At 34.9% G+C, this 27,307-nt stretch overlaps 1 protein-coding gene and 3 non-coding genes across 4 annotated transcripts; 2 read left to right on the plus strand and 2 right to left on the minus strand.

Moving 5' to 3' along the window:
• Positions 1-14,208: 14,208 nt before the first annotated feature.
• Positions 14,209-14,280, minus strand: TRNAW-CCA (transfer RNA tryptophan (anticodon CCA)). The gene has a single exon. It is a non-coding gene; the product is annotated as a tRNA-Trp (tRNA).
• Positions 14,281-15,049: 769 nt separating this feature from the next.
• TRNAR-CCU (transfer RNA arginine (anticodon CCU)) lies at positions 15,050-15,122 on the plus strand. Its single transcript has one exon. It is a non-coding gene; the product is annotated as a tRNA-Arg (tRNA).
• An 18-nt stretch (positions 15,123-15,140) lies between these two features.
• On the minus strand, positions 15,141-27,280 carry LOC142973766 (uncharacterized). Its single transcript, XM_076115766.1, has 12 exons — positions 27,126-27,280; positions 26,824-26,998; positions 26,118-26,408; positions 24,741-25,027; positions 24,187-24,372; positions 23,480-23,770; positions 21,027-21,144; positions 20,061-20,200; positions 17,279-17,568; positions 16,622-16,834; positions 16,019-16,208; positions 15,141-15,303 (listed from the first exon to the last, which is right to left on the minus strand). The coding sequence occupies exons 1-12, from the start codon at positions 27,160-27,162 to the stop codon at positions 15,152-15,154; spliced, it is 2,370 nt and encodes a 789-aa protein (XP_075971881.1). The 5' UTR covers positions 27,163-27,280; the 3' UTR covers positions 15,141-15,151.
• Positions 15,858-15,931, plus strand: TRNAT-AGU (transfer RNA threonine (anticodon AGU)). Its single transcript has one exon. It is a non-coding gene; the product is annotated as a tRNA-Thr (tRNA).
• Positions 27,281-27,307: the final 27 nt, after the last annotated feature.

Here is a 27,307-nt window from a genome sequence, read left to right on the forward strand (position 1 = left end):
AAAAGCAAAAACCCATTTGCTTTGTTTGAAAACTTTTACAACAAAAGCAGATTGCCTATGCATGAATGTATATGTGCAAATAAAGACTTGTAAAAAGCATACGTGACATCAGTAACGTACAAACAGCACATATGACTGATGTAGGCCTTAAACTATGTACTTATCGGTATTTTTCATATAAGGTGGCATTACTTAGACCCAAAAACGAAGGATAGATTGTGTGAATGATGTGAGGACATGGCCGTTATTGGCCATCAAAGGGGTAAAGAAAGTATTGACGACTGATAGAGATGAGAGGAGGAAAATACATGTAGTGCCCACTCTACTTGACGGGATAAAGTCAAAACATTGGTAAGGTGACATTACTTGAAGATTTTTGTGTTGAAATCGAGCAAGAAACAAAACAATAGCAAGTGCTTCAACTATTTTGTTCAACTACCCTCATTAGGTGACACTCTACCCGGCTGAAACATAATTAAAACATGGAATGTGACAGATCTAGTGACCTAATGCGCTACCGGCCTATATTATATCGTAAATAAATTATGTAGATCGTGTCTTATTAAGTTGAAAGGATTGAATTAATGAAATGCCAAACTTGATTGGTATACAAGAACCGGATTTTGGTGTGCTTTGTATCTATCAATGAATGTCAAACAAAATTCTCTGCAGCGTTAGAATTTAAATGTTATGCCAAATGATACTATTTGGCATAGTCGGCATATTATGTGGGTTAGGTTGGCGAATTACCAGAATCATGTTATGCAATTTTCTAAAAATAAACGTTAGTATAGGTCATAAAACTTGATATTTATAAACTGTAATACGCGAATTAGAAATTCGTAAAAGTAAGGTATGGTAAAAATAAGTAGATAATAGATACTCTCCATTCTGACAGGCCGTTTTTCTGAATATAAGGTTTGCCCTACCTCACGTTCCAAATATAGATTGATAACTAAGATAATTAATTAAATTAATTCCTAAAAATGCATAGTAACCCTGATAAGCACATAATAATATCTACTTTGTATTTGTTAAAGAACTTTAATGAATTTGCGCTTTTTCGTCGATCTCGTCGATTTCGCTTTAATGAATTCGCGCGAAACAAATACATTGCAAGAGGTAGGTGTGTCGTTGATAAGACTATAACGTAACATGATCAAGATTATTTACTTCGAATCACCGTGAATAAATAAGATATAAAGATTAGATAATACAGTCAAAAAACAATTTATATAAATATTAGTCATCGGATGGTGTAATAAATTACGCATACTATGATAGGGCCTGATTTCAGATTTAGAAAATATATTGCGTGACATTATTTATCACAGATCAATAATTTGGGTTGTGCGATTATGTCTAAATGTAGGTACCTACGTCTATCTATCTTCTATTTGTATAATAATCAAAGGTGACTGACTGACATAGTCACTGGACGGACCGGGCTGAAATGCAAGTAGATTTCATGACGTAGGCATCCGCTAAGAAAGGACGTTGATCAATTCTAGTCCCAAGGGGATAAAATAGGGGATGAAAATTATGTCCTAAGTCACAAGCCACGCGGACGAAGTCGCGGGCAAAAGCTAGTTACATTATAATATTCATGCTATTATACATTAAGCCCAGGCTAAAATGCATTTATTGTATGTTTCTTTCATAAAAAGAAGCTACATTTTAAAACTGGTTACTGTTTCAAACCAGCTCGACAGGGTGCACACCGCACTCTGCAATAAACATTGAATACCAATAATAAACGTCTTAAATCACCTCGCTCTAGATTTTTATATTACTACTATTAGAATAATTGTCTTCCTACGAGATGTTGGTACAAAATACACCTACACTATGCAATTGCAAGCTGCCGGCAAGACTTGTACATTTGCTACATCGTTCAATGAAAACCGGCTTTCAGTATTAAGTCCTGTGTGTCATTTAAGGTTATGCTTGAACAGTAGGAGATCAGTTTTGGGTAAATGTACTGCAAGGGACTGTTCTTGTGCCATATGATGGAAATTCTGCTTTCCATCGAAAGTCACAGTTCTTGTCTGACTTACTGTTGGGCACGGGTCTCCCGTCAGAATGAATGGTGTTAAGCAGGCCGTCTAAACAGAAACAAATTTTCATATCTTTTGTTGAATTTTCTATGTAGACTAGTGCGCCGTGCTCTTTCCACCAAGTAGGTACATAGGATAGTATTATCTGTGATTAAGTAGCTTTTAAGCACATTAGCATAACATATCACAAGGGCTATAGATAATTATAATAGCGTGAACGATGAAGTGGTCACGTTTACCTAACAATCATAATCATAAGCGCCCAAAGTACTGCAGTTTAGTACATTAACTTGCTAAAACGTAGTGAATTATCCCAGTATCATTACGCGAATTATCACTGATACCCATAATGCTAATAAACGATTTACTTCAGTCGAGACCTAGCGATAAATACCTTGTTTGTGAATAAGCTTATCAACTCTAATTTTAAAATTAAAGGTCACACAAACTTGTTTAAATAAATACAGTGAACACTACAAAAAGTTGCACGTGTCACAGATAATAATTCTTGCCGTGCCTTCGATGGGCACTTGACCAACGAACATTGGGTGTGGTCAGACCCTGAAAAACGTTTGTAAAAAGTTGAGAATAACCAAGCGATAACTTCCTAGTTTTTAATAATGACTTCACATTAAACGACCTCGCTGTAATAATCAAAATTGTTTAGCGTTTATTCGTTTGTTTACAATCTATTCAGCCAATTTATACACGAGACACAAAAAATGCAAACATAACGTGCTTCAGCAGTACCGCATGGTGACAAGCCCAAGTAGCCGTGACAAGGAAAACAATATCTTATATTCATGAACCGTATTTTTTGATATTATTCAGCTTGTATTCAAACTCTAGATGTATTTTGTAAGCCGAGAACACAGGTTAAACTCGACACGTTTCGCCACACCCGGCCAGGCCTCCGCGGAGAGCCAATCAGAGGCCGCCAGCGCTAACTATAATCGCTACAGACTTTCATTGCAGTGAGTGAACTATAGACAACCTTGGACCGTGATACATAAACGTTGCGTCAGGTGAAGATGATAACGATAAATTAGCTATAACGAAGGCCATTCATGAGCTCATTGATATAAATCTTAATAATTAAACAGTCATAAGTGCTAGTGCACTTCAAAGTATCTAAATAGCTCTACAATATAACAAGCAGTGTCGTCGTATTTTGATAAACGTTGTTTGTACCTGGCTGATGTAATAACTTGAAATGCCGATGTTTCAGAAGTGAAATGACCTGTTTAGGAAAATGCCTCAACAACAAACAATAATATTACCTAATGTTACTGGCTCTTAATGCTTACTTTTGTTCTAGTGCAATTGCACTCGTAATAGCGGTGTTGGTCAATATTTTCGTCATTTCATGACTTCATTTATAATTATAGTATGTAGAGGTAAGTAAGTATCACTTATTTTTGTGTTGGTAATGATTTATGCTTGAAGTTAACAATGTATCGTTTATGATATGATTTTATCTAGGTTGCCAACTGAGTAGAAAATATTCCTAGATAAAATTATATAAGAATTGATCGATGATTGACAATGATTATCTTTCATAGAAACAAGATATTATTCAATGAACCTGAGAGGCAATCTAGCTTATCGCTGTTCATTATATTCTTGGAAAAGCACTAAGATGCGTGTTATATTTCAATATGTCAAGCAATATGAACAGTAATGTCACTGTGGGGATCGGCGGCACCGTCGGTAACTTTCCATTCGATGCCAATGGATAACGAACGATGTTTATGAAACAAAACGCCTAAGAGCATCGATGTGTACATACGAGGCAAGCATTCACTACAACATGAAACCTCGATCGAGAAAATTCGACGGTCGTTCGAGAACTCGAGACCATTGGTGGGAAAGGGAAATATTTTTCAACGTCAACATTTCACCGAAGTTCGGTACAGACACATCAGACGTATTATTCACGTTCCTATAGTTATTTAATTATCATACTTATAATTTTACAATTTATTAGCTCTTACTTCAGAATTCAGATGTTTCGCAATGTTTATTACAACTTTCCTTTAAGGGTTTAACACTACATGCCAGCTTTGGCACTAATTGCCATTAATTAGCGAAAGTCTGGGACTAAGTGCGATGAGATCTTAATCGAGGGATAATTGGTCAGCACTCTCATTAGAAGTATCTCGTAGAAACCAGTACCAACCAGCGAACTGTAAGGCAGTACCAGTTTCTATAAAGTTGCATATTATTGCCACAACCACTGATCACTGCGTTTTCATCTGAAACGTTTATGAGTAATACGAAATCCTATCAATGACCAACACTGTAGGCGCCAACTAATGGAATGTCGGCTGTCGACGACTTAGGTGTTTAGGTTCCATTCGATTCATTAAAATTTATTTTCCTGCTCGGAAAGAGTTCCTGAGTGTGATAAAAAAAGTACAATCTGTAAGAACATTGTTGGACCACTCACAGAAATAAGGTAAGTGTTTACGGTTGTCTTAAAGTCGGCAAATTCAGCTGTAAGTAAAATACGAGACTCAAGCCTGAATTACAAACCTAATGCATAAATTGCGCGTTGCCACATTCTTTAATTAGTAGATTTACCTAACGCACATTTGGTATAATAACGATGACTTGCTGTGGAAATCCTGTAATTAATTACATATTTTGATTAGAATCTAGTTAAAGTCCAAAAGAAGGCATGCATACCTACTTCGAAACGATTATAGCGAACGCGTCTTTAATTATGCTGTTAGAAGAAAATTCCGGTTTGCGTTTCCTTGTGAATTTTAACTTTTCAATATCCAGAGATAGGTAAAAACCGTAGGTTCTCGGAAAAATTATAAATAATGGTATCTTATACTATCAATATTTATACTCTTCCGTAATTGAGTGGTTGAATGACTGGCTGATGGACAACACACAGCCGAAACTAAGTACTGCGCTTAGGAACTTGAAATTTGATATGAAGTATTCCCTAGGAAGCGTAGAGGACTACTAAGAGAGGATGAGGACGCTGGAAAAGCCGCGGGCCGAGAGCTAGAAAAATGTTTTTTTTTGTGACGTAATGGCCATATCCTGAACTTTTAAGTTCCTTGCTATTTGCCTCCTACATGCCAATAAGCCATTTCAAAGAAGTGTTGTAACAATGTTTTATGGACAGCTATAATGGAAGTAAGTAATAAAAGGTTTAAGTAAGTACGCGTTGGAATTTATTGTCAGGACATAAAATTACCTGAAAACGTATGTTTCGTAAGTATTTATTCTCAAATGTAGAGACTGATGTAACTCTGTACAAAATAAAGATTTCAGATATGGATATTCAAACTCAGGTCTCGTGCCTTATATTAAATTAAACTACGAAGAAGAAAATCTACTATATAGAAATACACATTTTTTTTAGTTCCTTGATTGTTTTGGTTTGGTTCATCACTAATTGTTTGCACAAATATAACAAAAACAAAACCTTTGTCCATTGATCAAAAAGTTATTACGCGCAGTAAGTTGTCCTGCTATCGATTCCATTCTACTAATATAATATTTAAACCTTTTATTGGATCTTATTATCAGCAAAAAACTACGGTACTTTATTGAAATTAGCATCAATCAGAATTCTGTAGTACTTACGTACGAAATTCTTCACACTTACTTTACTAAAAATAAGTTTTCAGTGGGTACGTGCGTCACACCGTCAATAAACTTGGTCAACATAAAGATTCACAGTACCGTTATGTTCATCACAAATCGATCAATCTATCCTTGATGGTGAATTTCAAGTAACAAGCGATTTATACCATTTTAAAGGCAAACGGAAAATTCCGCTCTTGATCAACAGCAATTATTTCAATCAAGACAGTTGTCTGTGCGATGTCCGATTTGACATCGTTAGGTATAGCTACTTACTATGTTTCTTTTTACAATGTAACACGGTGATTTTACCAGCAATTTGTAGAGTATTTTTTTGCTTTAAGTGGCTCATTAGTCATTGTTAAGTGAATTAAAACACTCTTAAATCTTCCTTTTTGCGTTAAACTCCATGACTTATATAGAGCAATGATAAACTTCGGCATATCAAAGCAAAGTCCTCGACAAAAATCAGAGCCAATTATATTTTCCCGGCTTCCATTTATGAGACAAAAGAACAGTGTAATATCTTTGGCATAAGGAATAATTAAATCTACTATTTTTCTATATTCGTAGTATCATAATGTAGAGACAAATAAAATTAGTTCAAGATTCTTGTTATTGAAAGATATTCTGTGCGTAAGATAGAGGTAAATTGATGACAAGAAGTACGAAAGGAATTTTTATTACGTACTAAACGTCTTTAATTACTTATTGTTAATTGAAAACCGATAGTAAACTACTAGGTGGGTGTGTACTCTAAGTACCTACGTATGTGCGTTTTTCCCCTAACTAAATAAGGCATAGAAAAACATTATGAGGAAATCCACATTTGCACTCAATGATGACATAGTAAACATAACTAAGGCAAGGATTACGATGAAATTTATACTTAGTACATGACATAAAACCGCAAATTATACGGAATATTTTTTTAAAGAATTTTGAGGAAAATACACAACATTTTTGTTTTCAAGAATTTAAAAGAGACTAGATACCTATGTTGACTTTATATTACACTGTCTTAAGGTGGTTAAAATTTGGCAGCTCTACATAGGCTACGTAAGTATTCTTCAGTCTTATGTTGCTGCCAATGTCCAGTTATCAACGACTTGCTGATGTCATATCGCGCCAGACTTATGGTGACTTTGCACAGGTAATTCAAGCAGAAATCTCTTTATGATATTCATGTATGCAGACATCATCAAATCTCTTTATGTATGCAGACATAAAGAATGTTGAATTATACAACAGAGAACAACAATTCTATTGTTCGGATATCTTTCTAATTTACATTTACTTTCTGGGTCGCCAATAATTTTTACTTTGCATTACACATGCTCCATCTTTGCGATATGGGTAAATACTTACACATTTTAGCAAATTCATTTCTGCAATTGCCCACTGAATATTCATTCGCTAAACCGAAAATGCCAAGTGCAGAGTTCATTGATTCTGTTCTAAGAAACTGTTGTACGTTGTACCGAGCATGTATTATTGTGCGGAGGTGTGGCTCCGGCGCGAGCGCACGCGTGCAACGACACGCAACCCATATGAAATACCTACCTACATACATGTACAACGTCGGTATGCGCAAACCTCCGGCGCCTTGTGCGAATTCACTAACACAATTCAATCTACTGTTGCATCAGCTGTTTTAGCAATATATTTTTGAACGTGTGCTAATATCAGTCGTAATCGCTTTATTGGGGAGTCACTCTAGCTAGTTCAAAACTTATCGTGTAGTGGACTTTAATCACGATAATGTATGTGTCATTCATCCTTAACTAATGTTAATACCCTATCATTATACCTTTACAAGATATTATCACGGCTAGTTTTACCTAGCGAGCATGTCATATCGCCTAGTTATCTCATCCGTTACGAAATTGGACGCTACAATTATTATACTAGTACATCTACCCACACACGAGTTGATTGTACGATTTCAATATATTTGGCTGATATCACAGAGGAAAGAAATATAGTATTTTATGTTTCTGACGCATGCGGCGGTGCCGCTGGCAGCTCCTGATTGGCTGGCTCAACCAAGCCCCCGAACGTCACTCGCTATCTGTCACGCAGGCGCAGCTCGTGACCATGGCTTCGACGCTATACTACATTTGTTATGAAAATGACAGAATACGTACCACCTGCCAACTCGTGAACAATGTCTGGAAATGTAAAGAATGCAAAGCATTGTTTTATGAAAACATTATTGTAATATCCTTTACAGACGTTGAGGTCATTACAGCGTTTCATAGTCGACGCTAACAATGTAGAGCTAATGATGTCAGTTTTCAAGAAAACATGTTAGACTGCTGAAAGTTAGGTTGATTAGCATACGGCAGGCTTTGTAGCACACGTTTATCATTACTTTGAAAAAACAACAGATGTTTTTCATAATGCTGGCAAATTGACAAGAGTTAGTCACGTTTCACATGATTTAATTAATGGATGTCATTCGTAGGTGTAGCTGATGCAAAACATGTGGGTGTGGCTCAATAATATGTCCTTGTACTTTTATCATTGATATCAGATAACTCAGTAATAGCTTTCTAATGTACTTTTCGAACATATTACTGATAGTATCATATAATATGTTATTCATGATAGGTAAGCCTAATGATATCGTTATGCGCTGTAACTTAGGCGTTTATTAGTCTGCAAAAAAGGTGCCACGGGCCTTGTTATCTGACATCCTGTATGTATTATTATCTAAATGTAGGTGTGTTCTGTGCAAATAATGACGACAATCATGATAAAGAACTAGCAATGTAATGAAACATACTAAAAAGAAATCTCTATAATGATGACTCTACTCATTTAATTTTGAGGCTCGCTTACAAGATTAACATGCATCTATTTTGCAGCGTATAAATTAATTTAGATTCTATTGTTATACCCCACGTGAAGATATGCAGATCGCCTTACTTCTTAAGGAATGTGTGTACGACCACATCGCCTGATCACCATCACCTGATTTTCTATTTATAAACAACTCGTGCTAATATAAAAATATACTGTAAAATTACATTGTTAAATTTGTTGAGTTTTCAATTTTTTTTTGCATGTAGCGGACAGATTCGCTTCGTAATCGTGATTTTATGCTTAGATGAAGGCTATCAGGTAACGCTGTTTCAGCTCAGTGTTTGCTCATTGTGTCATTGTTTGATTTGCACTTACACATGTCCTAAAATATATGCCGCTGATACAAACAATGTACGAATTTAACCAGCATTTTTGATGTAACGGATGTAATATTTTAAATATTAGAAATAATTTATTTTTCCTCATATGACATACCTATTATTATTTATTATTTCATAATGAATAAATATAGTGTAGGCAGGTATTGTATAGGTAGGTACCTATACAACTATATATATTACACACTCCTACTATTGTTTCTGTTATCAGAAACCTTGACACTCCGGTAGAGTTAAATTTATATACCTAATTATGTATATAATAACTAATAGTGTAATTAGGTACCTACTTTATAACACGAGTTGAAATATTAATATTTTTCTGGTCAATAATTCGGCGACATTTATTGATTTGTTTACTATAAATTACCGATGTAGTTCCCATTGTGATGACAGATGTGACAGTGATCACGCACACAGAATGCCGGGAATGAGGGTCAATTGTATGTAAAGGTTCAGAAAAACTTAATAGACACCAACGAAGATTTATTAACAGACGTTGAACATTGGCCGACGTCATTAGTTCTTCGAAAACCTCGTGCATTCGCCGCACTGAAGGTTAAAAAAACAACTGAAATGTCAGTCGTGCCAAGCGTACGAAAAAAACATCCTTATAGGTCACCATACCAGCTTGATTTACAGTGACTTTCCTTTGACCCATGGTTTATAGGAAATGGAAATTTTAGTTCCTACAGTTCCAAGGGGTATGACTACACGGCTGAAAATAAAACGTGACACAATGAGGTGAACTAGCCGAAACCCCAGCTAATAAATGTTAACTAAGCGAACGTGTATGACGGCTGATAAAAAATATTTTTACTTCGAATGAGCCAATCACTTTATGGCCTCGAAGCTGAACACAAACAAACCTTCAGGCACGCACACATCGACGATTGGAAGGCGTGTCGTGTACATACAAGTAAGTGGAAATATTTATGCAGTTACACACACAAGGAAATTCGTTAGTGGTGTAGTAGCGATAGGGTTATCAGCTATTGTAGCGAGCTCGAATATTTAATTGAGGCAACCGACTCAGCCCTAACTAACAAGGATGTGAATATGCGATAATGGTTTACCTCAACCAAATTCCCGCTTTATGATTAAGGATATCGGCTAAACATGAGGAAAGAAATAACATTCTGTAAGCTGTGTCCCTGTTAATGGCCAATATCGTAGAAGTAAGCCTATAATATTAAAATCTTATCCCACAACGTTAAAAAACTTTTTCTTAGCGTATGTTGTCTAGTACCTTGAAAAGCCACATTAGAATTGCATTTGCTAACCCTAGAGCGTGAACGCGATTCATTTGAAAAGGCGCAACTCGTCACGAAAGCCAGTCACCTGACCGCTTCGACCGCTAACTTTACAAAACGTCTCTAACCACTGCACTTGCTGTTACAATAAGATATTTAACTCAATGCAGTAAAATTTAAAATGCAATAGCGACCGCCACTGGTCATTGCCATAGCAAAGTATAGTAAACAAGGAATCAAGAATTCCAGTTTAGTCTAAAGTCGAAACACGGCTATAAAACAGACTGAACTTTGAGATGTTCAATTAATGTTTATTAAAAATCGATAAAAAGTATTCGTCAGGTTTTTTCGATTTGAACCTTGAGTTCTGCAATAACCGGTATTGTGACGTAAAAGCCACTCCCGCTTTTGAAAGTATGTAGGTACCTATTCTATTTTATATAAGTATGCATAAAGTACATAGAGTATGTACACCCACCTACCTATAATGAGTCACACCAATGATTTTTATTATGAGCATATTTAAAAACTAGGTACTTCAAGGATAAAAAAACTGTTTTTATTTTTTTCGTATCTTCAAAAATGACCGAGATATTAAACGTCAAAGTATGGCCTTCGCGCCAAACTCCGGCGAAGCGGCCGCACGGACGTGTGACGTCATCTCGCGACACTGCTTTTTCGTCAGTACTTGCCGATACGTACATAGGCTCGTTGCGCTCTCGCGGTTTCGCTTTAAATAACTTGTTTTGCTTATAGTGGGCAAACAAAATGGTTAGAAAATATTGTATTGTTCCTATGTGTACTAACTCCAGTGAAAAAACACCCCAAAAATTGTTTTTTTCTGTACCATGTAAACTGTTTTATGTTTTTGCAAAAGACACCTAATCTAAAACTTAAAGCCCGGTTCAGATACTGTCAAGCGCAAATGTTAAATATAACTAACTAGCTGACCCGCGCAACTTCGCTTGCGTCACATAAGAGAACCATAATTTTTACCGTTTTTGTAACATTTTTCACTGGTACTCTGCTCCTATTGGTCGTAGCGTGATGATATATAGCCTTCCTCGATAAATGGGCTATCTAACACTGAAAGAATTTTTCAAATCGGACCAGTAGTTCCCGAGATTAGCGCGTTCAAACAAACAAACAAACTCTTCAGCTTTATAATATTAGTATAGATAAAAGTTTATTGCCTTTTGAACACTTTCTCAAGATCAAGATGCCATATCATGTTCATACCTACCTAGCAATGAACTTCTACTAAACAGTTGATACTATTTAATGAGCAGTTCAATGACTTCACAGGCGGCGGCGAGCCGAGCGCGGCGGTTGAGTTGGCGTTGGTTTTTTGTTTTGAAAAAATAACCCATGTTTATTAAATCTAATAATATCAAAATTAAAATGTTAGTTTAATTAAAAGTTCTCATTACACACCCAATCATATAAGACTACCTACAGAGTAGATTCTTGCGTTCATATGATAGCCATCAACCTGACTGAAGTCAGAGGCAGGGGTGACAAATTTTTTTTATAATATTATTTTAAAACTATGTTTCCTAAATTTACACTTGGTAGGTACGTAACACTCATTATTTGTAATTTGTAATGTAACAAACTTTCAATTTTATTGTTAACTACACACAAAAATATTATTAGTAGTATACGAGTTCAACTTTCTTTACCTGGGTCTAGTTGATGATTGTGTGCGTGGCGATCGAGATCGAGGATATCTTAGTGGAGGCTTATTTTACAAAAAACACGATGATTAAATTTATAACACATACACATACACAGACTCTTTAAATATCAAATGCAAATCACTTTTCAAATCAAAACTCCGCATCACCCGCAGTCGAACAAGCGTGTCTGTCACGACGTGACGTCAGCGCATAGCGCGCGAAGCAACGCAAATTTAAAAAAGCAGTGAAACTTTATAACGCTGTAACTTCGGTAATTTTGACCCGATTTTGATAAAACAAAAACTATTATTATCAGCATAAGTACACAAATTAAATGCAGTATGTTTAATAGTCATATTTTGATGTGCTGGTGTGACTCATTATTTAAATCGCCTATACATTTGCCGTTCAATGGGCCTTGAAGATTTTTTCATTTAGATATCAAAACTTACATTGAAAGATGAATGAGGAAAATACCAATAGTTTAAAATTTCACGCTGAAAATGATCCGTAAAATCGACTTCAGTAAAAACCATATTATCATTCAGTCAAGCAAAACTTTTACCTCGCAATTATTTTAAAATATTCGTAACCTTGCGGGGTTTCCTTTAGTAAACACTTAACAACAATACAAGTTATATTAGCAGTTAATAGGTACTACCAATGACTGACAATGGATGAAATGCTTCACTTTTTCCGGCTAGTTCATTTCTCTCTATCTTTCTTTCATTCATGAACAATTTTTAAGAATTAATTGTTGAAAATTATTTACTTACCCACCTTTCATAAATACACATAGGTACATATATAATTTTACGTTTTGTGTAGTGTATCTATTTACATAAAGGAAACGTGCACCTAAACATACATTTAATTAATTAATTGCTGCAAGTCAATACACTTGTACAAAGAATAAAATACTAAGCCCCCTTACGCACTAGCGGTTAACCGCGGGAGCGGCTAGCCGCGCGGTTACAGTTGCCTGACAAAATTGTTGGCGGTTATGTTGCGGTTCACAGGCGGTTGTATATTAAACTACTAGCTGACCCGCGCAACTTCGCTTGCGGCACATAAGAGAGAATGGGTCAAAAATTTACCCGTTTTTGTAACATTTTTTACTGCTGCTCTGCTCCTATTGGTCGTAGCGTGATGATATATAGCTTAAAGCCTTCCTCGATAAATGGGCTATCTAACACTGAAGGAATTTTTCAAATCGGACCAGTAGTTCCTGAGATTAGCGCGTTCAAACAAACAAACAAACAAACAAACAAACAAACAAACAAACAAACAAACAATCAATCAAACAAACAAACAAACTCTTCAGCTTTATAATATTAGTATAGATAACCGCGCGGCTAGCCGCTCCCGCGGTTAACCGCTAGTGCGTAAGGGGGCAAAGGAATATTGAATATTATACCTATGTAGCCGTCATTAATAAGTTCTAACTAAAATTCTGTAATAATAAGATAATTTTGAGCTGTTTTTAGATAGGTAGGTACTAGTGAATGCAATCCCGATCTCGCGGGATCCCGATCTCGCGAGATCCCGTGTATTTTTTCGGGATCAATCCCGAAGCATAATATGACGAGATCCCGTTCGGGATTGTCGGAGAGGGCATTTTCAGCAGCTGGCTACATTGCAATAGACTTAAGATGCTGAATAGAAGCTCGTACTATTGATACACTTTGTATTTTAAGAGGCTACTTTCAAAATGCCATGTGATTACTTTTTATTTTGATCTCCTGAAGCTACACCTACTTTTTGATTATGTTCATGTTATTACACCTGTTAATTATATTACGTTGTTAGTAATATTCAAAAATAAAGGCTTTTATTTTCTTTCAAATAATAATTTATTGCATTCACCACACTATCACACACATATTACATTAAACAAGCCGTTTTAATCGTATTATTTTTACTAACTGGACGGGATCCCGAAAATCTCGGGATCCCGCGGGATTGATATTTCTGATCGCGAGGGATCTCGAGTTGACGATCTCGAGTCGGGATTGCATTCCCTAGTAGGTACCTATTTGCTTTCAGCACTGCGGCGTCGCGTTTTAATTTACACAGTACAAAATGTTTTGTCATGTGCTTGCTAAGAGATTGAATAAACTAATCAGGCACGACACATCGTGTAAAGACCGGCTATAGGCGGAATAAATTGCCCACGAGAAACTTCTTGTACTTGTTAACATATTGTGCTAATATTTTATCAATACTTAAAGGCAATAAGCATCAGAATTCACATTCAAAACTTCTGAAATGGTGGAAGCGATGCTGGGTTCAATGACACAAATTATTGAACAAATAATATTCCTTCTATCTGATCTAAACCTTTCACTAAATATTCTAGGAAAAATTATAAAAAGAATTGATAAAATATGTTCGCAAAAAGGAACTTTGACCCCGACGTGATTTGAACACGCAACCTTCTGATCTGGAGTCAGACGCGCTACCGTTGCGCCACGGAGTCGATGACAACATATCTCAAACAGTATAACATAATATCGATGTGTTATCTATACAGTACCTGAAATATTGAAAAATGTGAAAAACGCGAAGAAAATTAAAATTTAAAATATTTAAATATTTATGTGAATGAAACAATGCTAATTCAATTTAAAGGTTGTAGCGTAGAATAATATTGTTTTCAAATGTCGTTAACATTAAAAGCATAGCAATACGATTACAGGTAAATCATTTAATAACTAGAAATAACATTCGCCTCACTTTAAAAACCAAGCTGGGTTATAAAAAACATAATAATATTCTTAACATTTATTTTCTAGACCGGTGAAAGCGACATCTATGTTATACTAACAAAGCTACGTCGCTTGGCGCATACAACAAGTTACATATACTGTTTCAACAGAGGGCGTTATTTATCTTTCCTTCAAATAGAACAAAGGTTTGGTTACTCAAAATTAAAATTTTTATTCGATTTAGAGAATATAATAAAACAAATCATCGTTGTTGTAAATCTGAAAATCTCTTTTGTAGTTTTTTGCCTATGTTTACCTGTTTACATAAGAAAAAAAAGTATTTTTTGATAGTTTAATTGCTGTTTTCAGACAAAGAATTCGCTTTACGAAACACAGAAAAATCCTATATGCAACGTACAATATTATGTATAAACGAATCAGTAAACACATTTTAGAAAAGAAAAACAGAAATTACACAGAAATTTTATGCAAAAGTCATCTACATTCAATATGAGCAATAATTTTCACGAGATATCTCAAGCCCCTGTGGCCTAATGGATAAGGCATCGGCCTCCTAAGCCGGGGATTGTGGGTTCGAGTCCCACCAGGGGTAGAGTATTGAATATTTCAATTTTTGAAATTTTAAATATTTTTTATTTGTAAAATAAACATGGAGACAACGATGAGAAGCCATTTAAATTGTAGAGTTGCGGCGTGTCCTCGTAGCGGTAAGCATCGCAGGCCGTTGTGTGTGATGTAATAGCCGACTTGGTGCGGGAGCCGACAGTCGTTATCTGTACAACACATAAATGGTTTTATTATTTGCAACATTACTAAAAGGTTATAAAAACAGTATCAGAAATACGTCAATCATTAGGTATCGATGTCAGCGTACTTTTTAACGCTATATTTATAGAATCGTAATTATACTATAAAAACTCTCATGGTACGTTTAAACTTCTCATAATCAATGTTCAAAATGGGGCCTTGTGCGACCCCTTAAAACTTTACACAGAGGGTACCGTGCCGCAAGCTTAGAACACAAGGGACCCTTCTAACGATTTCCTATAAGCTTATATACGACATTATTCTTTACTTTCGCTTTTATTAAAACTAGTTTTGTTTGAATAAACAGAACACTTGATGTCTGATGGTATTTTATGAAGTATCGCTACGAATTCCTTTGCGATAATCAAGAATGATATCAACGTTATCTTTTCCATGAATGTTAAATAAGTAACAATATTATTCGTGTAACTGTATGCGTGTGGTAATAAGAGATAAGATGGCGACACACTTATATTATTAGTCGTGTTACTTGAACTGTAATTTCGACTACACACTCAACGGCGCCGTGGCTTAGTTGGTTAAAGCGCCTGTCTAGTAAACAGGAGATCGGGGGTTCGAATCCCCCCGGGGCCTAGCTATAGTGAGCAGAATTTTTTGAATTTTGTAATTTTTATTTACAATTTTTGCTGAACTGACTGAATAGTATTTTTCGAAACTTACTTGCACACATATTATTACTGGACATCGCTGTTGCCGTAAAATGCGCTGGAGGACAGAAGTCTGGTGATGGGCATGGAGTGGTCATGTTAAAGATGTGAATTCCTCGTTCTGCGATAGTTTGGCAGCTGTGAGATGCTTCAGCTCCTCGCCACATGCACACCAACAATTCTCCTTGTCCACTATTACGGAACTAGAAAAAATATAAATATTATTAAAATTACTAACCTCCCAATGGCGCTCCATGAACCCTTTTTCATAAATGGAGTCTAATTTAAAACCATGTACCAACACAACAAAAAATAGCAAAACAAAAAACAATAGCGTTGAGTCCGAACAATGGTTTAATTTCGCGGCAATGTCTTCCACGAAGGATAGGGCAAAAAACGCAGTTTTGTACTTTAGTCCTTTCAAATGAACGGAGAGAAGAACTCTTGCTATAAAACTATCCTTAAGCATGTCGTTTTAAAAACTAGGTTTTATGAAAATGAGGATATGAAATAGGTAGTATAAATTTACACAGACGTAAGGGCGCATTAATGAAGGATTCAACTTTAATTAGTCGAAAAACAATGCAAGTATTTTCGTGTATGCGCAGTTGTTTACCTGAACTTGTACCAAAGGTTGTTGCCTCAAATAGAACGGGTGTATTCTGTAATAAGTAGGTCTATCTGGTAGTACGAAGTCTTCAAACTCGATTTGCGGAAACTCAGTGCCATTGAAAGGACACTGGGCTCCTATTAGCCTCATTGGTATGTTGCTTTTCACTAAATATAGGTCTACGGAATCTATCACATCTTGCACGCTTGATGACGCTGTCTGAAATAAAACCATTTATTACACCTATTTTTATTTATTTTACTCACCTACTTTATTTTATTGGAATAAAAACATTTTTCAAAATTTACCCTAGCAATGCCATTAGCATTGTATTTGTATTTAAACTGTAAATTTTGTCTATAAATTGCATAAATAATCAACCTCTATTTACGTAATTTTAAATGTATGTAATAAACAAATGTCAACTAATTTAGTGCGTAAATTGGACTCTCCAATTAAAAACAATCAATGACGAAACTATTCATGAATTATTTAGTAAACTTAACAATTTTATAAGTAAAAACCCAAGCTTTTGCTTTTGTTTAAACAAAAAGGTAAGTAACCTGTTTTCTCAGAATTCGTAACTGCAAAACATGACGTGTGTTTACACTTCTCCGATAGTTTAGTGACGAAGATAACACAGAAAAATAAGAACATACTTACTCTTAAAAACAATTCAGAATAATCCAAGTACTCGTTATTAATATTTTGGAAATCGGACAAGTCTTCTGCGACATAAGTGAAGTAGACATCAAAATACGTTGTTCTTAATGAGCTCATAAGTTCTCTTGCGCGGTCAATTTCTGTAGCCGAAGGTCTATCACTAGGACTTATTATGAGGACCACTGTGCTTGCTCCTCCGCTAGCATTGTTCGCTATATCTATTAACGAGCTGTTCAAGGAATGCTGGAGTATTGTGGACATCACTCTTGGCAAGTTCAGGCGATTTGGCCCTAGGAATAAAACGAAATAATTACTTATTTTTCTTTTTTGTACTTGGTTAGTTATAAAAATGAAGGCTAGGCTAAGGAAGTATTTCCTACATGGAAATACTTTCGCGTAAACGCCATTTTCAAATATAGTCCTACGTAATAGATAGCGAGCCTATCTATCCAACTATTGAGAATATTCTTATAGAAAAGAAGTCTAATTGCACTTTGCTCGACTTGGAAATCGAACCCGAGACTTCATGGAGGTCAGCAGTCGTATACAGACTAGTGAGGCTGTCTTAATTTATTTCATGGCAACAAGTCATCAAGGATACATTGTATGCTATTATGAAGTTAAAGTCAAATTAGGTAAGTAAATCAAAATTTGATATTTGAATATTTACTGCTACCTGCTACGGTAACAGTAAATATTTGGGCACGATCCTCCTCTAAGAATAAAAAGAGCGCTAAATATCTTAAATCGCATAAACACACAAGGCAAATCTAGGCCAGGGCTTAAAGTGCGTTAAAATTATCATGGTGATAATGAGGGACAACACATAGGTAAATAGTGCCGTCCTTGTCGCACTGGACACGTGTCTTTAATAATCATTCAGACTATTACATCTTTATTTCATATTTTCTTTATTTTGTAGGAATAGGAAAAGCAATACCATGGTAATAGCATTGGTTATAGATACAAGCTCCCAACCGTCACTTGGCCAGCGTGGCAGAGTCAAAGCCAAATCCCTTCCTCTTTTTGGAGGAGACCCGTGCCCAGCATTGGGACAGTCACGAGTTAAAAAAAAATACTTGATCCAATGTGCTATAAAACCCACATAAGCATATCATAAGAGTATTTTTATTCCAAAAAGTGCATGTAACAATTCATAGTTTTGCTAATTTGACTGGTAGCAACTGGGGTACCTAGGTAAAGTTATCTCTATTAAGATAGGCGGAGATAGGCCTATCTTTATCTCGAGATAGTTTATTGGGAACAGTCGTACAACGGCAGCATTTTTACTGTGTGGGCATTGATTTCACGGGACCGAATATAACAGGTTTTTATCTAATCAGATTAAACGCTTAGAACATTGTTTGTGCAGTTTTAGAAGCAGGAAGAAATATAAAAACAGTTTACGTAGCTATTTAAGGCTGTTAAGTTTTTGTTAGACAATCAAAATAAAAGGCCTTGGCGAATAGGAGCTAATTAGGCTTTTTTAGAAATTTAATTATTGCGAAATAGTTATTTTTTATGTGAATAATATTTTTTAATTTTTGAAACAAGCTAATAGAGCGATCAAATCAATTTTAGGACATGAATAGAACTAACATAGACTTGGTAGCCAATTTGAATAAAATATAATTGTATCTGAAAATTACACGAAGATATAGAAAATTAATGGTAATACTCATATATAGTTACAGATAAGTTTGTTGTTAAACCCATATTAAGAATAACTGAAAAAATGTGAGATCAAAGTACAATTTAAAGTGTCAAAATAATAACTAACATAATTAGGGCGACATAAGGCCTTCCCGGTCTTAAGAAAATGACTAACTTAAATTGTGTGCAAATCGCATGATCGAAAATGCTATTTAAAATTATGATAAATCTTTTTGCTTTTGATAATAATACCAAAATCGTACGCACTGCTGTACATTATATCTTATCAGTTTTGTTTACTTACTCTATATTTTTAAAAGGGTTACCTACTTTATATGCCATCGGAGCAAGTCTACACGCATGATTATCGCGACTATAAATAGAAACGCTTCAGTTTTTTTGCAGTAATTCGAAACGAATAATTTAGTTAAGTTTTACGGTATATTTTCCTCCTTTCTCGTACATAGATATAAGGAAGTAGAGTACTGAATATATTAAACAAGCTGACTCGCGCAACTTCGCTTGCGTCCCATAAGAGAGAATGGGTCACAATTTTCACCGTTTTTGTAATTTTTTTTACTGTTACTTTGCTCCTATTGGTCGTAGCGTGATGATATATATATAGCCTATAGCCTTCCTCGATAAATGGGCTATCTAACACTGAAAGATTTGATTCAATTCGGACCAGTAATTCCTGAGATTAGCGCGTTCAAACAAACGAACAAACTCTTCAGCTTTAAAATATTAGTTTAGATTAGTTAGTCATTTGTATCCTTTATTTTTTTTAACAAAGGTTGTCCCATAGCTGATCAAGGGTCTGTTCTTGAACGAAGAAGGGGTTAGGCCTTGAGCCCATGATTTTATTTTATTCTTTATAATAAAGGTACTAAGTGGGTTAGTGCCTTTTTCACTAGAGAGACTATTTGAGAGGGTCAAAAGAAGTCGGAAGTAAAATTAAAATGTTAAATACTCGGGTTTGCTTACTGCAGTATTATTTCGAAATACATCATTAGTCTGATAGCAATCGAAGTCTTAATCTGCAAATAGATGGCATAATATGCTCTACTTTGTAGTGTGAGTACAAATATATTTTTTGTGATAAAATATCGAAATCATCACTCATACTTACATTGATCAGTGAAGTTCTTAATATGAGAATACATAGTAGTAAGATTGTTCGAGGGAGGTGCGATCCATTGTCCAGTATTTCCATGCAGAAGCGATATTGTACTGCGTTGTAGATTCACTTCTAGGGCTCCTCCTAGCCACCTACAAAAAAAAAACAATTTCAAACCACACAGTAAACTTTTTTAAGCAGTTCTTTATTCAAAGAATATAATAAAAGAACAACGAAATTTAAAATGTAGTTTATATTTTGTTTTCTTATTATTGAAAAAAGAGGTTCACATTGCGCATTCTATTTTACCTACTTCCTATAATGTGTTGTTTTCTTTTAATTCCTAATGTCTTTGTTGTTGCATTATTTTTTCATGTATGTACGTCATTGTACGTACACTACGTACACATCTGTGCACGTGTGCGTATAAGGAAATAGATACAGTAGTTCAGTTTGTGCATAGTTAATTAACGTTTAAATTTCATTAGCTCAGTAGTTTGTTGACCGAATTAAACTTCTGGTCTCTTTATCGCAGATAACCCAAGTTTATTTCCTTTTTCCTCCAATTTAACTGACATTGTAAACTTAAGAATGTTTTCAGTGTTAGTTAAAACTGCGCAATTTTGGCAGGAATAAGCACTTCATTCACATCCTAAATCAAAATATAGGTAAATAAATTCTCACAAACAATCATTTGGCATTTTTTATGTATTTTATAGTTGCTATAACTACTACTATAACTTTAATAGAAAATTGGCACATTCTAAATCAAAGTCCAAAAGCAAAAACCAAAATAGTTGACGACATTTTATAATAACAAAACTAAACCATTTGATAATACCAGTGATTGTTTTCTTAATTTGCATACTGGTGATACAAGGTCGTTTCAGTAAGATTTCCTGGTGATTTTTTTAGTAATCTTCATACAAGTATGCATAATGATATAATGTGTGGCCTTGTGTAGCATTTAATACTCACGACATGAATTCTTCGACGTCGTACCCTTTCCATGACCCGTCGGTGGCGACTATTAAATCTATAACTGGTACGCTATTGCTCACTTGGCAATCATGGTGGTTCCGTCTTAGTACGTTTGCTGGAAAACAAAATAAAAACAGAATTAGAATAAGAAAATATGGCTTTTTTAATTAAAATTTATTTACTAGAAGAAAGTGAAGCATATAAGTAGTCAATTTAAATTGTAGTAAAGTATATTTGTGTGTAAACTGAATAGCTTTATATGATGTAATACTTTCAGACGGTTCGGTGTCAACCATTGAATACTGAGTAATGAGGACCATGGGCAAAATATCGGTTTAGGCGCATTAGGGCTAATTCTCATTATGGCAACCGACTCGCTAATGGACTACTTCTCATTATGGCCACTTCTCATTTTGGCTACTTCTGAATACGGCTACTTCTCACTTGGGCTACTTCTCATTAGGGCTACTTCTCACTTGGGCTACTTCTCAATAGGGCAACTTCTCACTTGGGCTACTTCTCAATAGGGCAACTTCTCACTTGGGCTACTTCTCAATAGGGCAACTTCTCACTTGGGCTACTTCTCGTTAGGGCTACTTCTCGTTAGGGCTACTTCTCAAAATTGGGGAATGTTTATTGAAATAAATGCTGTCTTTATGTACATATAATATAACATGTTTATTCATTCATAAGAGATTAATGTCATTATTATAAGAATAAATCAACATTAATTGAACCAATGTAATTGGTAAGTATACAATGTTATAAGATTACTTCTTGTAATTACTTTAGTCTGGTTTGAAACTAACATTTATTTATAACATACACAAATCAATAGTTAAAGGATATGTAAACATTACTAGGTGTCACTTCTTTTAATTACTTGAATTTCAATAAAATCAACATAAATCCACACAATAATCAACAAACAATATTAATTAGGTATATATTTATAGAAGCATAAATCAACACAATAATTAACAATCAGTAGATTCCTTTATGTAAGAAGCTGGTAATAAGTCATTTTCTTTAAAAATGTAAGAACTGTTATTTGACCATGTTTTAGTTTCGTAAGTACTTTTTTATACCTTTTCAAACCAGTTTCAAACCAGACTAAAGTAATTACAAGAAGTAATACTTATAACATTGTATACTTACCTATTACATTGGTTCAATTAATGTTGATTTATTCTTAAAATAATGTCATTAATCTCTTATGAATGTATAAACATGTTTATATGTAGGTACATAAAGACAGTATTTATTTCAATGAACAAAAGTAGCCCTAACGAGAAGTAGCCCAAGTGAGAAGTTGCCCTATTGAGAAGTAGCCCAAGTGAGAAGTAGCCGTATTCAGAAGTAGCCAAAATGAGAAGTGGCCATAATGAGAAGTAGTCTATTAGCGAGTCGGTTGCCATAATGAGAATTAGCCCTAATGCGCCTAAACCAAAATATCGTTTCAGAATTTTTCATTTCAATTTTCACAATAGTAGTACTTCTTTTCATATTTTGTTATATAATTCAGTAAACTGAATATCGATCATCGTCCCTATTATATAACTTTAGATACGGTTTAAAATTATAACATAGGTCTACCGCATACTTGACTTAAATGGGCTATTATATAAGAGATGAATTATCAAATTAGTGTGAGACGAAAACTAATTTACCAATGCCCTTATAAGAACGTGTGTTAAGTATTATAACATTGTAATAGGAAAATTATAGAAACTCATATATTTTAGTCAAGAATATACAAAAATAGTAGTACCTTTGGTCGTATTACATAAATACGTCATTATTTAAGAATAATAGTACCTAGGTGATTAATTGCCACAAATATTCCTAATTAGTTGGTAATAAAATAATCCCTATGGTTCCTAATTAGAGGAAAATTTTCTTAAAATATCTCCATTGAATTTGAACATGTTGTTTTTTACAGGCGCTTGGAGGCTTAGACCAAACATATTAATATCATAATTTAAAAGCTATGGCCATTAATTACATTCATGGATCCTATTGGAACCTTTTATTATGTTTCTTTGACAAACATACAAAACAACAAACATAATGTTTTGCCTATTAGGATCAAAATAATTACTAATTTGTAATCTATTAATAAGATTAAGTATAGACCTACGGGAATTAATACACTACACATTGATTGTAGTCTACTGTCTGAATGCTGAAACGTCAAGTAATCAAAAGTAAAGTGCAGGATTCCATTACTTTCAAGCTTAACATTAAACGATAACTATATAAGCGTAAGTTAGTCACAAAATAAGGATTTATGGATCATCTAAATGCTTGTAATTGAGACAAATTAAAGGTAAAGTAAAGTACAAGTATATGCAATTGGGTCACAAGATCATCATAAAGTATGAGAGCAAGGTCATAACAAGGTGACCACCTTAACCAGTGCTGTCATTATTAAAACTACTTATACTTACGTAGATAATTAACAAAGGCGGTAACAGCAGCATTCGTGATCCTCTCCATCTCTTCAACTCCGACATACACAGTGATTTGCCTCAAAGACAACACATACGCGAATCTTGAAGCTTCAGTGAACAAATCTGAACTGTTGAACATATTGTTGAATAAAATCCGACGGTTACAAGCTTTTATTGAGGGGTCGAAGGAAACGCCGTCGTTTGAATAGTACATGTCTATTATTTGAGAGAGTCGTAGCGTTCTTCTTTGTGCCACCCATGTTGGTATGTGCTTGGCTAGGATAAGACCTGAAATATGCATTAAAAGTTATAGGTTAATTACAGTTTTCATTCTATCAGAATTTGGTAACAAAAAGTTTTATTAATTGATCACCTTTAAGGTATAAGTAGGTGCCTCATATGGTGAACTGTCCCTCTACGATTGAGATTAATAAGCGATAGAATGCAAAGCTAGAGATTTTATAATCACAAGTAATATCTTCACCAAAAGAGGATTGTACAGAAATTATTCAATTTATACGGTACAGGAATCGAAATCACAAAACTATGCCATTCATAATGGCATACCCTTTTCTCAGCCTTTAGAATTGAAGCAAAGGAAAGCCTAGTAAACGCTTAACACATGCGATGGAGTCTACATCTTAACACCATTTCGGAGAACGTGGACTAATACTAGCCAAGTAATAGAAAAATGAGGTGCTCACCGTCAATGCCGGCCAGTATCTCAGCGTCAGTGAAATGCCAGTCTATGACCGAGCTGTTCTGTGGGAAGATGTAGTGTTCCCTCGGGAGTAGAGTGTCGTTCCATCTGTTACTGCTGCCGATGGCCATGTTTTGTGATACTGAACCTACCCGCGGCCCTTGATTCACTATCACTTCGGCTAAGTCACCTAGAAATACAAATATTTGAATAAAGCATTAATTAGGGTCTTCAAGTAAGGCTATATTCTTTAGTTATATGTTGTATAAAATTTATTAATTATTATTTTTCATATTAAAGGCTTATTCCTATTATGGTTTGGAGATCTTTGCGAAGTTCAAATTCTGCATCATTTTTTTACGCCTTATTACAAAAAAAGATTCTGGGTACCTTCACGTCTTTTGGTAATTAATATAAACACTAAAACACTCCTACTACTTACTCCCACTAAAACACACCTACACTAAAACACTCTTAGGAAGGTATACAGCCTATTCGGTACCCAAGACAAAGTAACATAATTATAATGAATTAATTATTAATAGTAAACTTGCATACCAGCTAACGTCGCAACCCAAATATTACTAATCTCAGGAACATCAGTCTCCCTCTGCTGCACTGGCCTTGGGCTCAACGTCTCAATATCATCAAACCACTCTTGTTTAGCCGACACCATCAGTGGCTCAGCGATATCTTCATTGTAAATGTTCGCGTTCAGTATCTCTGTGACCGACACTTGCTGAGATTCGAGAGAGGAGGCGATGGCAGCTACTAGCGTCCCTGGTGATATGGTACCCCAGTTTGTTTGGATCACACCGTCTTCGATAGGACATCTGCTGTTTATCCTGAAATTCGAATAATTGGGGTGAAAGTATTGTGTTTGATTACAGGGAGTACATGAGATATTGAAAATAGTGGCTAGGTGTAGCGATGAACTGGTAGATATTAATTTCAAAAAATTGCGCTACCAATGCAAACCTACTTCTAACATTAGCTGGAAGGATTAAAAACTTTCTAGTATTCTGTAAGTCTCAAGCCTCTCCAACGGGATTCCACCACTATAGGTAGGCACACAATGTTTATGGAGTATACAATATTTCAAATGGTCCTGACCGTTTTGTTAAAATGGGATTGGTTATCATTTGTATTGGAGTGATAAGCACCATCTTAATATTCTAGCTGTATCTTGTACTTGGAGCAAGCAAGGGATTCTATAGACATCTACCGACCACATTCAGGAACCCCCTCCTGATATAAATGGACGCAATGTTCACGTAGATACCTCTTCGCAGATAAGGGCGCCATACTACCGAAGTGACTGACCTCAACTACGCAAGTGGTTAATTAACCCCGCACATCACTATGACGTCATTCGATAAAAAAATCAACTGTTTACTATTAAATACAACTAATTAACAACTGTAGGTAACATTAAGATTATTATTGTAAGAATACGTACTTATGTATTCAATGGAATAAATAAATAGTGTAATGACGTCATAGTTGTTATCCTAATGTTTTGGCAAGTGTTTGTGAAGGCGCTCAAATATTATGGAAAAACTTTACTATTGCCATCTATCGGGCAATATACAAAACTACTGGTGTGGAACTCCTGATCAGCACCAGCTACTGAGTTTTTAAGCCGTGATATAGTGTTTTCTGAAGAAGTTACATAGCCACATGGCCATAAGTTTCCTAGAAAATAGTTTTATACCTCAATAAAACAGTTACTTTGTGTTTTGTACTCCAAGTTTAGGTATCGAAACCAGAACTTTGTAACAGCAACGGTTAGTGTTGTTTAAAACCATATACAATAAGACTTATATTAAAATACGGGTATCGGGTACTTAGAAACACTGTTTAAAAAAAACCATTTGACATACTAAAACAGATTCTGACTTTCTTCTTGTTCGTAACAATGAGTTTTTAACTTACCTATCGCTACTCTGAGTGAGCATATTTTGCGACTGTTGTGCCGACACAGGGCATACAACATTCTCATCACCTCTTTCCCATTGTCTAACAGTCGAACTAATCATTCTATGTAGAAGACACTTCTCATCAATCGGCAGGCTCTCATCCACAGTAATAAGATCTTGACTTGGCAGAAATATATCCATAAGAAGCTTATACTTATGGAATTGAAAACTTGAAGCTCTGTACGGTAGTATGAATTCTGTTTCAACGGCATTCGCTGATGATTGTTCAATGCCATCTAGACGTAAGCTGTGGAGTTAAATAAATCTAAGTATCTGACTAAACTACTATAGAAGTACTTAATCAAATGTTTACATTTCTTTCATAGATGGCGCTACTGTACTTAATTTAATTAATAGTAATGTACTTTTTAATTAATGTTATATTTAAGTTATCTGCATTACAGATATAGACTACTTTAAAAGGTACTTACTTATAAAATAGATATTATATTTTTTTTTAATTTAGGACATGGTTGAATTCCAATTATATAAATAATCTAATTACACTACTTGTAAATCTATTTATTTACTAAACAACTTTTATTTTGTTTACTAATTTTACTATAATAATATATACCTACTGATGAACTGTTATATTTTGAACATGATAATTACCAACGAACACTTTACTCACTACAGTCGTACTGATTACTATATCATACCTCCTTAATAAAGCAGTGCTAAACAATCTCATGTCGAGTTGATTACTAATTTCTAACTTCCTCAACAGAGATAGGAACACATCCATCCTCCTTGGTGCTCGCAGGTCCGCCACAGAAGTCCGGTAGCAATCCCTCAAGTGAGCCGGTATACTCGGTACCAACGCACATTTTGCAACTACACAACATTAAAAATGACACTGAACTTTTCGATTATAATTGATAAAACACGATAAATTTATTAATAAATTAAGGAGCGGCATGAACCACATTCACATATTTTTAACGGTCATTTAAATACTTACAGCTAATTAGTATCAAATATAATACGAGTTTCTTCATATTTAAAATTCACATAATTTATAAAACAATAATATTTCGACAACACAATGCGTGTTGTAGTACGCGAACGCTACAATATAGATCACAGTGGAATGATAAGATAGTGATAATGAATCATTGCAAAAGCAAGTTGCTAGATACCGTT

The sequence above is a fragment of the Anticarsia gemmatalis genome, chromosome 1, assembly GCF_050436995.1.
Source record: "Anticarsia gemmatalis isolate Benzon Research Colony breed Stoneville strain chromosome 1, ilAntGemm2 primary, whole genome shotgun sequence".
Taxonomy (NCBI): Eukaryota; Metazoa; Arthropoda; class Insecta; order Lepidoptera; family Erebidae; genus Anticarsia; species Anticarsia gemmatalis.

Bases quoted from the DNA above. Each gene is read 5' to 3' on its own strand.
- LOC142973766 (XM_076115766.1), bottom strand. From the start codon at position 27,162: ATGAAGAAACTCGTATTATATTTGATACTAATTAGCT. The intron at 25,028-26,117 runs GTAAGTTAAAAA...TTCGAATTTCAG, and splicing joins CTCACTCAGAGTAGCGATAG to GATAAACAGCAGATGTCCTA. The intron at 16,209-16,621 runs GTAAACAACTGC...TATTTTTTCTAG, and splicing joins AACCTTTGGTACAAGTTCAG to TTCCGTAATAGTGGACAAGG.